Below are 18,354 nucleotides of genomic sequence, written 5' to 3'. Positions count from 1 at the left end.
AATTGTTTGATGTGCCTGTTTTAGAAATCCAAGGTTTCAAATGCACAGTGCTAAAGTGAAACCAAAACAAAAAGCAAAACAGGAAACGCTGCTCAGAGAGTTCCCTCATGGCCCAGTGGATTAAGGATCCAACTTTGTGACTGCTGTAGCTTAGTTTTGATCCTTGGCCCAGGAATATCCCCACATCACGAGCAAAGCCAAAAACAAAATACTGTGGCCGTGGTAATAAGGAAAGGGATATGAATAGCAGCCTAAAGTTCAGAATGGGAAAAAAACGACTACTTTTCAGAAACTGTACTTAAAAATCCAGGTTGTGTCAGCTGCCTTGCTGAGGTGTATATGAAAGAATGTCATACAAAGGGGATAAAGTATGGTTTAGAGTTTTCCATTTCCAAAATGAGTCCTGCCAGAATATATCTAGCTCAGTCAGTACTGACGGGCGATACAGTGTCTCAGGCCCTGCCAGGTACTGAGATGTAATAGAGCCACGGGCCCACTAAACGTCCCTAAAGGGCTCCCAATCTAGTCGTTGTCCTAAAGAACTGTAATATTGTGCGATGAGCATTACAAATGGCAAAAGCGAAGAGGAACTCCTGTGACTTGGTTTCTTTCTCCCCTTCGGTACAGGAGAGTGTACATATCATACCTCGACAGCGTTCATTTCTTCCGTCCTAAATGCTTGAGGACTGCAGTCTATCATGAAATTCTAATTGGATATTTGGAGTACGTCAAGAAACTAGGGTGAGCATAAAAAAAACAAGTGCTGTTTTTAAAAACAATCTGTTTAATTGGTTTTAAACTAGTCACCACTGTGGTGGTGTGGTGAGAAAAAGGTTAAAACATGGAAATGTGTGACCTTTTGCACTTTGGCTTTCATCTGGTGGAACTGTAATCTCAACTTAGTTAGAGATCCTTTGATGTTAATTTTACCAATGGGAAAGAAATGGCTGTCTTAACCCTGGTTTTACCCATCCCACGTTAATGTGATTTTGTTAAACAGTTTGATTTGAACATTGATACTCATTTAAGGCCAGAATCTTAAACTGTACTTGATGCTTTTACACTTGAGTATCAAAATCAAACTAAGGTCTGGAGAAAGAAAAATTTGTCAGACTGGCTCCTTACCTTCAGGGTGCCTGAGAATATTCAGCATCTCACCTTGCAGGTTTCACTCTTAACAGTTTGCGTTTCACTTAGCTCTCTTGTTGACATGGATTCATTTTCCTTTGCGTTATCCCCCCCCCCCCCCCCCCGTTTTTTAAAGTTTCATTGAAGTATATTTGATTGACAGTGTTGTATTGCATTGTACCTTTTCTTTGGTCTTTAAATACAAATTTAGAGTTTTATGATCATAGATTTTGCCTAGTTCTGGCACAAGACTTTTTATATGATGTGGATCGCACACTTTGTGTGATCTTGGGGAAATCATTGGTTTCCGAACGGACTCCACTTTTGGTTTAAAGTGTAGCGTTCTTTCTGGTCTGGGTAATCTTTTCTTTTGTATGTTTCTCCTCTTTGTATTATTAGATATACAACAGGGCATATTTGGGCATGTCCCCCAAGTGAGGGAGATGACTATATATTCCATTGCCATCCCCCCGACCAGAAGATACCCAAGCCCAAGCGACTGCAGGAGTGGTACAAAAAGATGCTCGACAAGGCCGTGTCCGAGCGAATTGTCCACGACTACAAGGTCAGGAGTGCGGTGATGGACTGCTGCTGCTCTGCATTCTGCCATTTTTACCATCTTAAAAATCTTGTGTTTGTTCTCCTTCCTTTATGTTATTTGTGAAATTAAGCTAATTTGATAAGGGAGGGGGTTATTTTCTTCAATTACTACTAAGATGAAGTGTAACTGGCAAAATATTTAATCACCGTTCATGATTATAGGTATCTCATGATAACTTGGAACCACTGAATTTATCTGTACTTACTCCTGAGAAGGAAAACATGAACTCAGATGTTTCCCTAACAGCACAGCAGATCATCCTGTAGCCATGTGATTTCCAGTGTCTGTAATTTGGGTTGTTCTGAGCACATTCAATGAGGTGTGCAAGGCAGGTGTCCCCCCCCCCCCCCATTGCCCTACATTCTCTCTGAAGAGTGGTAAAGGCCTTGCCGTCAGTGATGCGGCCTCTGCCATTGTTCCTGGCAGGATCATTTGCCACTTGGTTATGTAAGGGCAGATCATCTCCCTGTCCTCATGGATAGAGGAAAGAAGCAACCAGAAATACCAGACCTCGTGCTGTCTGTGACACTCAGCATCTCCCCGGGCATTGGGCTGTGCTATAAAATCTCTGCCATCTTCCAGAAGACAGCTAATTCTTCATGTTTTCTTGTGTTCATCAGCTGTGACCGCTTCTGTATAGTAAATGCTTTTTTTAAAAAAACCAAATTCTTATGGATACTTTCACAGGATATTTTTAAACAAGCTACTGAAGATCGATTAACAAGTGCGAAGGAATTGCCTTACTTTGAGGGTGATTTCTGGCCCAATGTTCTGGAAGAGAGCATTAAGGAACTGGAACAGGAAGAGGAAGAGAGAAAGCGCGAGGAGAACACCAGCAGTGAAAGCACAGACGTGAGGACTTTGCACTCTCCTTTCCGACCTCTGCCTCAGCTCTCGCCTACAGCCCAGAAGTGGGCTTAGAGCTCTCAGCTCTCTTCAGTTGAGCGAGAAATATTAGTGTGGTTACAGTAGGTTTTTTTTGGGGGGGTGTCTTCCTAAGGCCACACCCGCAGCATAGGGAGGTTCCCGGGCTGGGGGTACAATCAGAGCTGCGGCTGCTGGCCTACGCCACAGCAACACGGGATCCAAGCCGCATCTGCCACCTACACCACAGCTCATGGCAGCACCGGATCCTTAACCCAGTGAGCGAGGCCAGGGATCAAACCTGAAACCTCATGGTTCATAGTCGGATTTGTTTCTGCTGTGTTACAACAGAAACTCCATCTAGTTCAATAGTTTTAAACCTTTTATCACCAGATCCCGTTTTTAAATGAAATCTTGAATTTCTAGTAATGGAAACCAAAAGCAGGAAAACCTGAAAAACTAATAGAAAATTACCCATCTAGAATGTGGGGTTGGGGAGTTCCCGTCGTGGCGCAGTGGTTAACAAATCCGGCTAGGAACCATGAGGTTGTGGGTTCGATCCCTGCCCTTGCTCAGTGGGTTAACGATCCGGCGTTGCCGTGAGCTGTGGTGTAGGTTGCAGACGCAGCTCGGATCCCGCGTTGCTGTGGCTCTGGCGTAGGCCGGTGGCTACAGCTCCGATTCGACCCCTAGCCTGGGAACCTCCATATGCCGCAGGAGCGGCCCAAGAAATGCCAAAAAGACAAAAAAAAAAAAAGAGAATATGGGGTTGGTAAACTTTTTCTGTAAAGGTCTAGATTATGAATATCTTGGGCCTAGCAAGCCATTTGTATCTCCAGCCTTTTTTTTTTTTTTTCTTTTCTTCTTCCTAACGCTTTATAGATGTAAAAACCAGTCTTAGCCCCAGAGTCTGCCAGTCCCCCAAACAGAACCTGCACTGTAGGAGGATCACCAAGGACCTTTTCCTTGTCAGTCACTTTCCTGTGACTTACCTAGATCACCCTTGCTGGCTCTGAACCACTAAAGTCACACCCCACACAGTCTAAGACCCTTTACAGCCTGAGATTTAGACTCATTAACTGAAAGTTTTACAGGGATTTTTTTTTTCTTTTTATGATAGGCCCGTTAAATTAGAATGTGAGTGGAAGGAAATTTAGCCAAGGTTTTTGGCTCCCTACTCCAATCTCTTCACTACCCCCACATTGCCACTCACTGCTCCCTGTCCTCAAATCTGGGAGAGCATGGATCCATCGGAGGGTCTCCTGCTCTGCAGGTTCTTCTGGTCAAAAAGGCTGCCATTGCCTTAGTAAAGAGACATTAGTGCAGATTCTTCACTGGGAGAAAAACAGTGTGAAAACGTTAGTAAACCTTCGCTTACTGTAAGCAACAGCTTTAAAAAAGAGGATGAGTGAAGAGAGCAGCTAATGGAAGATGAAAGGTTATAATCTCTAGTTTCAAAAAATGGAGTCCTTGCCATTAGTATTGCTCAAATCTCGCACTGTTAACAAATAGTGAACTTTGCTTTGTCCCCTTGTGTTAACCTGCAGGTGACAAAGGGAGACAGCAAAAATGCTAAAAAGAAGAATAATAAGAAAACCAGCAAAAACAAGAGCAGCCTGAGTAGGGGCAATAAGAAGAAGCCAGGCATGCCCAATGTATCTAATGATCTCTCGCAAAAACTCTATGCCACCATGGAGAAGCACAAAGAGGTAAGATACAGCCACCAAGAATGGGAAGGGGGGAAAAAAAAAAGAGGACAGGATTTCTTTAAAAAAATAAACAAACTGCATACCATGATTGGTATTTATGACTTGAGCACCAAAGCATCTGAAATTCAGAAGGAAAAAAAATCACTTGATGGGGAAGAAGGGACAAAGAGGCTGCTGGCGTAGACGGTCAGGAGAGGAGACGGTGAGAAGGCTTTGTGTGTAGCTCAAAGTTCCATGGCATTGGGAAGAGTATAAGCATGTTTGTAATCTTATACGTGTTTCTGTCGGTTGTTCAATGAGATTGGCTCGTTGGATATCTTTGTTTTATTTTAGACCAAGCTCCTTAGAACTCCATTCGGCCATTCTAGTTTGTCATAATAGAACTTTGGCAAAACAAATGATTTAAAATGTTGCTTGCTTGCCTTTCTGAAAGGGAGTTGAAGAATGGTTAAACTTTCATATATGCTCTTATAACCCCTTCTTGGCAAAGTTAGAATTTTTAATTATTGTATGTCTAGATTGCTGATTCATTGTTACAGGTGGTTTGAGCACACAACTGGTTGTGTTGCGGGTTTTTGTTTTTCCCTCAACCTAATCATTGATAAGGACTATTGAGGGTGATTGATGTCCTTTTTTTCCACTTTGGCGTATTTTTGACTCTGCTCAGACATCATGTTCTAATAGGGTGTATTCTAGTAGGTGTGGCATAATTTGTGGCTACATCGTCTAAAGACAGTGGCTGTTGGTGTCACCCCTCAGAATCTAGGATTGTCACCCTCAGAATCTAAGGTTGTCTTAGCTCAGGGGTGATGTTCAGTGGGTCCGTCCTGCTGGCTGTTAGGGAGGGTTGGCCATCCTGCAGATTTCCTCGGGAGTCTCCAGGTGGTCTTTCTGCCCCTGTTGTGAATGGGTCATTAGAGTCAATCCTTTCCTGTGTGAGCCCATCTTCGGAATGCTCTTTCTTGCTTTATGAGTGCTGCCTTTGAGCCAGTATCAAACCGGTATTACAAGGTCAAGCACACATCACAGTCGCCCCTCGATGCTCTTAACTTTTGGCGTCCGTTTTGCTATGTGTGTCTCCTCACTGTGTTCTTGTCCTATGCTCTTTTTCTAGAAACACATGCTAAGACTCTTGTTTTGTGTAAACAGTGCTGCCCAGGTGTGACTACAAGTGTTACTGCCAGTTTGCCGATTTTTCAGGCTCCCCAAAACTGCTAGAATTTAATGGGCAGTACAGCAGTTGCTCACAAGTTCTTGATCTCTTGAAGGTTCCATTTTACATTTAATATTAGATATGTGACACCAGCTTCCTCTTGCAGCCTTTACACCAGTGGTTAAGGTTGTTGGGTGTTTTCAAACTTCAGTGACGAAAACTTTTGCTGCTTCTCTAGCAAGGATGAAGGAGGTTTTGATTTTTTTTAATTTTCCATCCCAATCAACGTTATCCTCCACACTTTTAGGAAAGTTACATAGAAGACGCCTCCCACACCCTTCACTTAGGTTCACTACTGTTGTCAACATTCCACTACATTTTCTTTACCCCAGCAAGTACCTTCTAAGAAGGGATATCCTCTGTAGGACCCAGGGCCACTGTCTCACGTCTGCTCCTCAGGCTCCTGCGAGGGCCACGTGTTGGGCTGAGTTGCCATGTCTCAATTCCTGGTCTTACTTTCTTTCATGGCCTGTGCATTTGTTGACTCCAGGCCCGTCGCTTTGTAGACTGTCCATCAATCTGGATTTGTCCTGTCTGTTTCCTTATGATTAGAGTCAGGTTAAACCTTGGATTGCCTCTGAAAATAGACCATTTAGGGGCAAAATGTCCACTGTACCTGTGCTGCATCCGACCAGTCTTATTTTGAAGGACTTACCGAATGAGGTAGAAAAGAGAAGATGAAGATTTTTAGGCCTGTTGTAGTCGTAGAGAGCAGAGGTATGTGAAATGGGAGGCCTGGGTCCGGTGACCGGGTGGTGCGGTCGCACATCCGGTCAGGCTTCTCTGCTCCCAGCACCCGAGGTGCTCCAGTTAGTTCCAGGGTCCAGTTGAGACTTGTCTGTTTTGCAGGTCTTTTTCTTTTTTTTTTTGTCTTTTTGCTATTTTTTGGGCCGCTCCCTCGGCATATGGAGGTTCCCAGGCTAGGGGTCGAATCGGAGCTGTAGCCACTGGCCTACGCCAGAGCCACAGCAACGCGGGATTCGAGCCGCGTCTGCAACCTACACCACAGCTCATGGCAACGCCGGATCGTTAACCCACTGAGCAAGGGCAGGGACCGAACCCGCAACCTCATGGTTCCTAGTCGGATTCGTTAACCACTGCGCCACGATGGGAACTCCTGTTTTGCAGGTCTTCTTTGTGATCCGTCTCATCGCTGGCCCTGCTGCCAACTCCCTGCCACCCATCGTGGATCCCGACCCCCTCATCCCCTGCGACCTGATGGATGGGCGGGATGCCTTTCTCACCCTCGCAAGGGACAAACATCTGGAGTTCTCCTCCCTCCGAAGAGCCCAGTGGTCCACCATGTGCATGCTGGTGGAGCTGCACACCCAGAGCCAGGACCGCTTTGTCTACACCTGCAACGAGTGCAAGCACCACGTGGAGACGCGCTGGCACTGCACTGTGTGCGAGGTAGGCCCCGGCAGCGGGAGGGGCGGGCGCTTGAGGCTCTCTCGGAAAAGGGGCTTTTTAACCCTAGCAGGATATGCAGATGCTTCCAAAGGACCTAAGTCCTGGGAGGTTGACTTGCACCTGTGTTTCCCCCCCAGGATTATGATTTGTGTATCACCTGCTATAACACTAAAAACCACGACCACAAAATGGAGAAACTGGGTCTTGGGTTAGATGATGAGAGCAACAACCAGCAGGCCGCGGCCACCCAGAGCCCAGGAGACTCCCGCCGCCTGAGCATCCAGCGCTGCATCCAGTCTCTGGTCCACGCCTGCCAGTGCCGCAACGCCAACTGCTCACTGCCCTCCTGCCAGAAGATGAAGCGGGTCGTGCAGCACACCAAGGGCTGCAAGCGGAAAACCAACGGAGGGTGCCCCATCTGCAAGCAGCTCATCGCCCTCTGCTGCTACCACGCCAAGCACTGCCAGGAGAACAAGTGCCCTGTGCCCTTCTGCCTCAACATCAAGCAAAAGCTCCGGCAGCAGCAGCTGCAGCACCGGCTCCAGCAGGCCCAGATGCTTCGCAGGAGGATGGCCAGCATGCAGCGGACGGGCGTGGTGGGGCAGCAGCAGGGCCTGCCCTCCCCAACTCCTGCCACTCCAACTACACCAACGGGCCAACAGCCAGCCACCCCCCAGACGCCCCAGCCCCAGCCCCCCTCTCAGCCCCAGCCCACCCCGCCCAACAGCATGCCGCCCTATTTGCCCAGGACTCAAGCCCCTGGCCCTGTGTCCCAGGGCAAGGCAGCAGGCCAGGTGACGCCTCCAACCCCTCCGCAGACTGCTCAGCCACCCCTTCCAGGACCCCCACCTGCAGCGGTGGAGATGGCAATGCAGATTCAGAGGGCAGCGGAGACCCAGCGCCAGATGGCCCACGTGCAGATTTTTCAACGGCCGATCCAGCACCAGATGCCCCAGATGCCTCCAATGGCCCCCATGGGTATGAACCCGCCCCCCATGGCCAGAGGTCCCAGCGGGCATTTGGAGCCAGGGATGGGGCCTGCAGGGATGCAGCAACAACCACCCTGGGCCCAAGGAGGGTTGCCTCAACCCCAGCAACTCCAGTCTGGGATGCCGAGGCCGGCCATGATGTCAGTGTCACAGCACGGTCAGCCCTTGAACATGGCTCCCCAGCCAGGACTGGGCCAGGTAGGTGTGAGCCCTCTCAAACCAGGCACTGTATCTCAACAAGCCTTACAAAACCTTCTGCGGACTCTCAGGTCTCCCAGCTCTCCCCTGCAGCAGCAGCAGGTGCTCAGTATCCTCCATGCCAACCCCCAGCTGTTGGCTGCGTTCATCAAGCAGCGGGCTGCCAAGTATGCCAACTCCAACCCGCAGCCCCTCCCTGGGCAGCCTGGCATGCCCCAGGGCCAGCCGGGGCTGCAGCCACCTACCATGCCCGGTCAGCAGGGAGTCCACTCCGGCCCCGCCATGCAGAACATGAACCCCCTGCAAGCAGGCGTCCAGAGGGCCGGCCTGCCCCCGCAGCAGCCACAGCAGCAGCTCCAGCCGCCCATGGGAGGGGTGAGCCCTCAGGCTCAGCAGATGAACGTGAACCACAGCACCATGCCTTCACAGTTCCGCGACATATTGAGACGACAGCAGATGATGCAGCAGCAGCAGCAGGGAGCAGGGCCAGGAATTGGCCCCGGAATGGCCAACCATAACCAGTTCCAGCAACCCCAAGGGGTTGGCTATGCCCCGCAGCCGCAGCCTCAGCCGCAGCAGCGGATGCAGCATCACATGCAGCAGATACAGCAGGGGAACATGGGACAGGTGGGCCAGCTCCCCCAGGCCCTGGGAGCAGAGGCAGGAGCCAGTCTGCAGGCCTATCAGCAGCGACTCCTTCAGCAACAGATGGGGTCGCCTGCTCAGCCCAACCCCATGAGCCCCCAACAGCACATGCTCCCGAGCCAGGCTCAGTCCCCACACCTGCAAGGCCAGCAGCTCCCTTCTCTCTCCAATCAAGTGCGTTCTCCCCAGCCTGTCCCTTCTCCACGGCCGCAGTCCCAGCCCCCCCACTCCAGCCCTTCCCCAAGGATGCAGCCTCAGCCTTCGCCACACCATGTCTCCCCACAGACCAGTTCTCCACATCCTGGACTGGTAGCCGCCCCGGGCAACCCCATGGAACAAGGGCATTTTGCCAGCCCAGACCAGAATACAATGCTTTCTCAGCTCGCTAGCAATCCGGGCATGGCAAACCTCCATGGTGCAAGCGCCACGGACCTGGGACTCAGCACCGAGAACTCGGACTTGAATTCAAACCTCTCACAGAGTACACTAGACATACACTAGAGACACCTTGTAGTATTTTGGGAGCAAAAAAATTATTTTCTCTTAACAAGACTTTTTGTACTGAAAACAATTTTTTTGAATCTTTCTTAGCCTAAAAGACAATTTTCCTTGGAAAACACAAGAACTGTGCAGTAGCTGTTTGTGGTTTAAAGCAAACATGCAAGGTGAACCTGAGGGATGATAGAATACAAAGAATATATTTTTGTTATGGCTGGTTACCACCAGCCTGGTGTTTTTCCCTTGTGTGTGTGGTTCAAGTGTGCACTGGGAGGAGGCTGAGGTCTGTGAAGCCAACCACATGCTCCTGCCTTGCACCTCCAATAGGTTTTATTATTTTTTTTAAATTAATGAAAATATGTAATATTAATAGTTATTATTTACTGGTGCAGATGGTTGACATTTTTCCCTATTTTCCTCACTTTATGGAAGAATTAAAAAAGAACATTTCTAAAACCAGAGGACAAAAGGGGTTAATGTTACTTTAAAATTACATTCTATATATATAAATATATATAAATATATATTAAATACCAATTTTTTTCTCTGGGTGCAAAGATGTTCATTCTTTTAAAAATGGAAAAGAAAAAAAAAACCCTCCCCCTTTCTCCCCTCAAGTCAACTTTTGTGCTCCAGAAAATTTTCTATTCCATAAGTCTGAGCGTAAAAACTTCAAGTATTAAAGTAATTTGTACATGTAGAGAGAAAAATGACTTTTTTCAAAATATACAGGGGCAGCTGCCAAATTGATGTATTATATATTGTGGTTCTGTTTCTTGAAAGAATTTTTTTCGTTATTTTTACATCTAACAAAGGAAAAATTAAAAAGAGGGTAAGAAACGATTCCAGTGGGATGATTTTAACATGCAAAATGTCCCTGGGGATTCTTCTTTGCTTGCTTTCTTCCTCCTTATCCTGCCCCCCACACACACACACACACTTTCTGTAAAACTTGAAACTAGAAAGCAAAAACCCTCAACTTGTAAATCATGCAATTAAAGTTGATTACTTATAAATATGAACTTTGGATCACTGTATAGACTGTTAAATTTGATTTCTTATTACCTATTGTTAAATAAACTGTGTGAGACAGACACCTGACTTTGCACTTCTTGCCATCACATCTTCGTCTTAGAATATGCATCAGTTTAAATGCCTGATGCATGGGATTCCTGGGGAAGGCTGAGAGCACTAGCTTATAGCCCTCCCTGTTAAATCAAGTCATTTTTTTAAAAAAAAAAAAAAAAAAAAGATTTTTAAAAATAGATTTTGGTAAAATTGTCCAAAAGTTCAGGGGAAAACACAAATACCAGCTAAATGTCTATTTTATCAACATGAATTTATATTAATTGGCCTCTGACAATTTTATATATAGGTCCTTCTTCCATGGTCCCCTATGGATGACATGGTCTGGAAGGGATAAGGAAGCAGCTGAGAGAGCTCCTATCGCGGCTCAGCGGGTAACGAACCCGACTACCAATGAGGATGTATGTGGGTTTGACCCCTGCCTGGCCTCACTCAGTGGGTTAAGGATCCAGCATGGCTGTGGTGTGGGCTGGCAGCTGTAGCTGCATTTCTACCCCTAGCTTGGCAACTTAACCTGTGCCATGGGTACGGCCCTAAAAAGCAAAAACAAACAAAAACAAAAAACACCCGAGAGGTGTCCTATCTGCCTAAGTCACAGGTAACTCCTTGAAAGAGCAGCACTTGAAGTCAGGGCGACAGCAGGTCCCTGGTCTCTGTTACACTTTGCTTTTGCTGACAGCCGGCCAAGACGTCTTTGGGGGAATGAATGAGGCTGCGGGGAAGGAAGATGTGGAAATAGGGCCCAGCAGGCTGAGAGGTGACAGCATGAAGTCCGGTACCATGCCAGGATGGAGAGGCTGCCAGGCCACCCTCCAGCTGAATACCACATTGGCAAATGAGCTTGAAAAATTAGGGGGCCACTGCTAGCAAGCTGTCTGGCATTTGGCAGGTTTTCCTTGTTTACTGCAGTGGAGCTTTACACTGGCCAGGCGGTCCCCTAAGGGCTAAGGAAGGAAGATCTCCCTCTAGGTACCTTGATTCAAACCGCTGTTCTTTCTACTGCTTGACATCGTCTCAACGAAAATAACCAGGACCCCAACTTAATGAGCTAGACTTACACACTCAGCATTAACCAAGGCCTGTTCCAGAAGGTGCTACCAAGTATCCACCTGCCTCAGGTCGAGGGTCCAGCAGATGAACGCGCAGCGCCTGCGTCCTGTGCCAGAGATCTGAAAGAAGACAGAATGATGTGTTACAGGGTACACACAGGGAACAGAGGGAGTAGGTGGGAAGGCTTCTGGCTGTTGGGAAGAGTTTCTGGAAAGATAGCTCTAACCTCTTTGGCTAATAGCGTTAGTATTAGATAGTGTTAGTATTTTCACTACAATATTGCCAGGAGAAAAATGAGGGCAGAAATAATTAAATGGGGGAGTTCCTGTCATAGCACAGCAGAAACAGTCCAACTAGGAACCATGAGGTTGCGGGTTCCATCCCTGGCCTTGCTCAGTGGGTTGGGGATCTGGCGTTGCCGTGAGCTGTGGTGTAGGTTGCAGACGTGGCTCAGATCCCGCGTTGCTGTGGCTCTGGCGTAGGCCGGCGGCTACAGCTCTGATTCGACCCCTAGCCTGGGGACCTCTATATGCCATGAGCGAGGCCCTAAAAAGCAAAAAAAAAAAAAAAAAAAAAAAAAGAGAAAAGAAATAATTGAATGGGGAGGGGGAAAAAAAGCTGTCCTTGCCCAGGCCAGAGGCAGTGCTAGGGAGGGGGAGAGGTGAGTTAATCTACAATCAGGAATACAAGAAGGTGATTTCAAGGTTTGTACGTATTTGAAAATTGCCACAATGAAAAGTTGGGAAGAGCCAGAAGGAGCCACAAATCTCCAACTGGGCTGTTTCTAAGACATCAGTCTAGGAGATGAGCCCCATAGAGGCGAGCAGCATCCAGGTGCTTTCTCATTAATTACTTCACTTAACTCAGTCCTCAAAAACAGCCCCCAAAACTGCCAGATGAGAACACTGCAGCTCAGATGTGTGCGCCAGGCCACACAGCCAGAGGAAGCCGAGGGTCTGCCGGATTCCAAAGCCCGCCCTCCCCTCGCCCTTTCTCTCCCTGTAGAGAAGCACTTGCGATGGCGGCACGATAGCTAAGGACACAAACAAACTCAAGATACAGACTAAAAACTGAAAGGGGGCAGGGGAGGGGCACTGAGGAATCATAAAGGAACATTCCCCAGGCTTCTTTTCCAACCAACGAACCTGACCTCTGGACAGATGGTTTCACGAAGTATTAACGTTCATGACGAAGTCCCCTGTTTAAGGAGCCCACGGGGGGCGGGGGGGGGGGGGGGGGAACGTTCCCTGGTGGCTCAGCACCTTAAGGACCCGGCATCATCCCTGCTGTGGCTCAGGTCGCTGCTATGGCATGGGTTAGATCCCCAGCCCAAGAACTTCCACATGCCAGGGGTGCAGCCAAAAATAAAGAGCAGACAGGTAAGCATCAAAAAGAACAAAACCCCTGGCACAGTGGGTTAAGAATCTGACTGCAGCATCTTGGGTCATCGCCAAGGCACAGGTCCAATCCACATTCCAGTCAGTGGGTTAAAGGATCCAGCATTGCCACAGCTGCAGCTCAGATTCCACCCCTGGCCCGGGAACGTCCACATGCCATGAGTATGGTCATAAAATGTTGAGAAACAAATTTAATGAACGTGCAAGACTTGTACACTGAAAACTACAGGACATCATTGAAAGAAATTAAACAACTAAATAAGTAAAAAGACATCCTTGTTCCTGAATCAGAAGACTGGGAGCACCCAACACTGAAGAAAGCACCCATGCTTCTCATGACTTTGCAGATACTGCATTTTTTACAAACCGAAGGTCGGCAGCACCCCTGCCCTGCATCAAGCAAGTCTACTAGCACCATTTATCCAACAGCCTTTGGCCCCTTAATGTCTGTGTGTCACATTTTGGTCATTCTCCCAATACTTCAAGGTTTTTCGTTGTGATTATTTTTGGGCTACACATGGTAGGCAGGCAGAAGTTCCCAGGCCAGGGATCAAATCCACACCACAGCAGTAACCAGAGCCAAAGCAATGACAATGCTGGATCCCTAACCAGTTGAGCCACCAGGGAACTCATTATATTTGCTTCCATGATCTGTGATCTTTGGTGTTACTATGGCAATTATCTTTTAGCTCATTCCACGCTTGGGCTCTGGTCACACAGGTCCCCTGCATCCTGGGCCCAAGCCCAGCACTCATTTCACCTCAAGGCCCACGTGCCCTGCTGGCCCTGCCCTGGCCCTAACCAATCTGATGAGCTCCTTCTGATCCTGCAGCTCTCAGCCACAGTGTCACCTCCTCAAAGAAGTCCTCCGCCTCTAGCCAAAGAAGCCACACCACTGCCGTCTAGACGCTGCCATTTAATGCTTCCTAGAACCCTTGACTCTGATAGATTTTCCTGTTTTGTTTTCTTTTGTTTTGTTTTTCTGCCATTTCTTGGGCCGCTCCCACGGCATATGGAGGTTGCCAGAGTCATAGAAACTCAGGATCCAAGCTACGTCTGTGACCTACACCACAGCTCACAGCAACGCCGGATCCTTAACCCACTGAGCAAGGCCAGGGATCGAACCCGCAACCTCATGGTTCCTAGTCGGCTTCATTAACCACACACACTGAGCCACGATGGGAACTCCGATTTTCCTGTTTATTGTTTCAACCCTGTGGACTGGTGTTTAGGTTTTGGGTTTTTGTTTTTGTTTGGTTTTTTGCCTGTACCCACGGCATGTGGGCCAGAGATTGAACCTGCACCTCAGCTGCAGCAATGGTGGATCCTTAACCCACTGCACCACAAGGGAACTTCCTCCCTGGTTTAAGTCCTGGTTCCACTGCCCACTGGCTGTGTGATTTTGGTCAGTGACAATTAAAGCCAAAAGTTCTTGAGAACTTGCTACTGGCCAAGCATGGCTGAGCTCTAAATGGCAGCACCTCATCTAATACTCACAAAATCCCAGCAAAGTAAGTGCTATGGTGGATTCAGTTTTACACATGAGAAAACTGAGATGCAAGAAGATTCAAGAAGGTGCCCAGGAGTTCCCGTCATGGCGCAGTGGAAATGAATCTGACTAGGAACGATGAGGTTCCGGGTTCACTCCCTGGCCTCGCTCAGTGGGTTAAGGATCCAGTGTTGCCATGAGCTGTGGCGTAGGCCGGCAGCTGGAGCTCCAATTAGACCCCTAGCCTGGGAACCTCCTATGCCGCGGGAGCGGCCCCAAAACGATAAAAAGACAAAAAGAGAGTTCCATAAGAGAATTACACAAATCCATCTGTGCCACAGTGCCCTCATCTGGAGCAGGCCGCTTACCTCTCAGAGTAGAGGAGACAGTGTCTCATAAGAGGCCCGCTGGCTTCTCCTTTGGCGCAAGGTCCAGGACAGCAGGGCTGTTGGAAGCCGCAGAGCTGGTGGTAGCCGGCGGGCGTGTCCAGCTGCCTCGGGAGGGTCCTTGCTGGGCAGGGCCTGGCTCCACTGGCATCGACAGTTTGGCAGACACCCAGACTGCATAACGCATGTGACAAGGGACTCTAAGACACACACATTGCCTGGATTGAGCGTGGATAACGTTTTGAGCTGTGTCTCTGTGGGCAAAGTTAGCAAATGAATACACAGATCCACTAGTGCTCCCTTCGGGGGAAAAATCAGGTCAGGAGTGTGAATTCGCTCTGCTCCAAGAGACGCGGAATGAAGAGGGAAGACCACGAGGGAGAAGAGTAACAGGAACTAGAACAGAGTTCAGGCAGCGGGAAGAACAGCCTGACTTGGTGCAGACGGTGTCCCTCGGCGGGAGCAGCAGCGGAGGGCGCAGCACGTGGGGCAGGACAGAAGGCTGTGCCCACAATGCACCTGCTTACAAATGACAGCTTAGCTATCTTTGAAGTCCAGTATGGCAGTTCGCAAGGGATAAGAACACTGTGGAAGGAACAGGAAGGAACCATGCTCCGGGGATGCCCTGCCGAGAGAAGGGAAAGAAGTCCAAGAACCGGAAAGAGGGGCTGAGCAGGGGGTGGAGAAAGCGAGCGAGCTAAGCGCACTGTGAGGACGTCAAAGCCAAAGCTGTGTTTTTTTCTTTTTCGGTTTTAGGGCTGCACCTGCGGCACATGGAGGTTCCCAGGCTAGTGGCTGAATCGGAGCTGCAGCCGTCGGCCTGCACCACAGCCACAGCAACGCCAGATCCGAGCCACATCCTCATGGATACTACTTGGATTTGTTACTGCTGAACTACAGTGGGAACTCCCTTGCCAAAGCCACTTTAATGCAAAGTGAACCTGAACTGGGGCTTACACACCATTCCCAGGCTGGTGGACACACACAGGGCAGAGAAATCAGAATGGATGGGACAAGGACACAGTGCAAATGGAACTGAGGAAGGGGGCTGGAGTCAAAGCCATGTGCAAGATGAACACAGAGGCAACAGCCCCATTAGAGGAGGTCACCAGAGCATCTACAATGACATCCTATCAGCAGGAGAGCAAATGCCACGTTGTATGTTTATTTTAAAATTTGTACCAGGGGAGTTCCCGTCGTGGCGCAGTGGTTAACGAATCCAACTAGGAACCATGAGGTTGCAGGTTCAATCCCTGGCCTTGCTCAGTGGACCAAGGATCCAGCATTGCCATGAGCTGTGGTGTAGGTCGAAGATGCGGCTTGGATCCCGCATTGCTGTGGCTCTGGTGTAGGCCAGCAGCTACAGCTCCAGTTAGACCCTTAGCCTGGGAACTTCCATATGCTTCGGGGGTGGCCCTAGAAAAGATAACAAAAATAAATAAAATAAAATAAAATTTGTACCTGGGAGTTCCCATTGTGGTGCAGTGGAAACGAATCCAACTAATATCCATGTTGTTTCAGGTTCAATCCCTGGCGTCACTCAGTGGTTTAAGGATCTGGTGTTGCCATGAGAGCTATGGTGTAGGTTGCAGACTTGGCTTGGATACTGCATTGCTGTGGCTGTGGCATAGGCCAGCAGCTGTAGCTCCAATTCAATCCCTAGCCTGGAAACTTCCACAGGCCACACATGCAGACCTAAAAAAAGGCATAAAAAAAATTGTATCCCTATCTCATCCCCAAAGAAATATAAGCTTTTTTTTTTGTTTTTTTTTTTTGCTTTTCAGGGCCGTATCCACAGCATATGGAGGTTCCCAGGCTGGGGTCAAATCAGAGCTGCAGCTGCCAGCCTACACCACAGCTCATGGCAACACTGGATCCTTTAACCCACTGAGTGAAGCCAGGGATAGAACCTGTGTCCTCAGGGATACTAGTCAGGTTCTTTACCTCTGAGCCATAACAGGAACTCCTGAGAAGCTTTATAAAGATTCACAATTAGAGTTCCCACCAGGGCACAGTGGGTTAAGCATCAGACTGCAGCAGCTCAGGTGTCTGTAGAGGCATGGGTTTGATACCCAGCACAGCTCAGTGAGTTAAAGGATCCAGTGTTGCTGCAGCTATGGCCTGAATTCAATCCCTGGCCCAGGAACTTCCATATGCTTAGGGTGCAGCCAGAAAATTAAAACTAAAAAATAAAAGATTCACAATTAAAGACTAAAAGTAAGTGAAGGAAGTCAGAAGGAGAAAGACAAATATTATATGCTATCACTTATATGTGCAATCAAAAATGTGGCACAGCAATAGCACTGCCTAGAAATAATATAGCTTTATTTCCTCTTTTCAGTTCTCATTTCCTAATTTCTTTTTCTTATTTTATTGCATTGGCTATAACTCCAGCACAATGTTAACAGAATCCAGAAAGTGGACATCATTGCCTTGTTCCTAACATTGATGGAGACATTTCTAAAGATTTACCATTAGATATTAAGTTCACTGTGAGTTTTTAAAGACAGCATCTATGAGGTGAAGTAAGATCCCCTATTTTATCCTAATTTTCTTAGAATTCTAATCATAAATAAGTATTGAATTAACTGAATAATTTTGTACCCATAGAACAGACCAAATGGTTCTCTTTTTACCTGATATCGTAATGTGTTACATTAACAGATTTTCTGATGATTACTGTCATACCAAGAATAAAGCTTACTTAGTTACTTAAAAAAAAAAAAAAAAAAAAGGAGTTCCCGTTGTGACGCAGTGGTTAACGAATCTGACTAGGAACCATGAGGTTGCGGGTTCCACCCCTGGCCTTGCTCAGTGGGTTAAGGATCCGGCATTGCCGTGAGCTGTGGTGTAGGTCACAGACACAGCTCGGATCCCACGTTGCTGTGGCTCTGGTGTTGGCCAGCGGCTACAGCTCCAATTCGACCCCTAGCCTGGGAACTTCCATATGCCACAGGAGCAGCCCAAGAAATGGCAAAAAGACCAAAAAAAAAAAAAAAAAAGAAGTGAGGAGTTCCCATCATAGCTCAGTGGTTAACAAATCCGACTAGGAACCATGAGGTTGCGGGTTCGGTCCCTGCCCTTGCTCAGTGGGTTAAGGATCCAGCGTTGCCGTGAGCTGTGGTGCAGGTTGCAGACGCGGCTCGGATCCGGTGTTGCTGTGGCTCTGGTGTAGGCCGGCGGCTGCAGCTCTGCTTAGACCCCTAGCCTGGGAACCTCCATATGCTGCGGGAGGGGCCCTAGAAAAGGCAAAAAGACAAAAAAAAAATGGCACAGATGAACCTATCTACAGAACAGAAATAGGCTCACAGACATGGAGAACAGACTTGTGGTTGCCAAGAGGGTGGAGGAGAGAGTAGGATGCAGGGGGAGTTCGGGGTTAGTAGATGCAAACTATTACACTTAGAATATATGGGCTGTTACATATAAAATGTTACATTCTAGGAGTTCCTGATTTAAAATGCTGCATTCTAGGAGTTCCCAACTTAGCGAAGCAGAAAGGAATCCGACTAGGAACCATGAGGTTGCGGGTTCAATCCCTGGCCTCACTCAGCGAGTTAAGGGTCCAGCGTTGCTGTGAGCTGTGGTGTAGCTCACACGTGCAGCTCAGATCTGGTGTGGCTGTGGCTGTGGCTGTGGCTTAGGCCAGCAGCTACAGCTCTGATTCGCCCTAAAAAAAAAAAAAGAAAAA

The 18,354-nt window shown here is 48.1% G+C and overlaps 1 protein-coding gene across 1 annotated transcript in view; it reads left to right on the top strand.

Annotated features, from left to right (window-relative positions):
* The window catches only part of EP300 (E1A binding protein p300), an 81,459-nt gene extending 71,110 nt beyond the window's left edge, over positions 1-10,349 (top strand). The window contains exons 26-31 of the mRNA XM_047786165.1: positions 628-741; positions 1,528-1,693; positions 2,417-2,581; positions 4,141-4,302; positions 6,644-6,925; positions 7,063-10,349. Coding sequence (XP_047642121.1) covers positions 628-741; positions 1,528-1,693; positions 2,417-2,581; positions 4,141-4,302; positions 6,644-6,925; positions 7,063-9,258 — 3,085 coding nt within the window. The 3' untranslated portion in view covers positions 9,259-10,349. The remainder of the gene's footprint in view (positions 1-627; positions 742-1,527; positions 1,694-2,416; positions 2,582-4,140; positions 4,303-6,643; positions 6,926-7,062) is intronic.
* Positions 10,350-18,354: the final 8,005 nt, after the last annotated feature.

The sequence above is a fragment of the Phacochoerus africanus genome, chromosome 7 (genome assembly GCF_016906955.1).
Source record: "Phacochoerus africanus isolate WHEZ1 chromosome 7, ROS_Pafr_v1, whole genome shotgun sequence".
Taxonomy (NCBI): Eukaryota; Metazoa; Chordata; class Mammalia; order Artiodactyla; family Suidae; genus Phacochoerus; species Phacochoerus africanus.
Note: the sequence above shows the minus strand (reverse complement) of the source record. Positions and strands in the feature narration are given on the sequence as shown.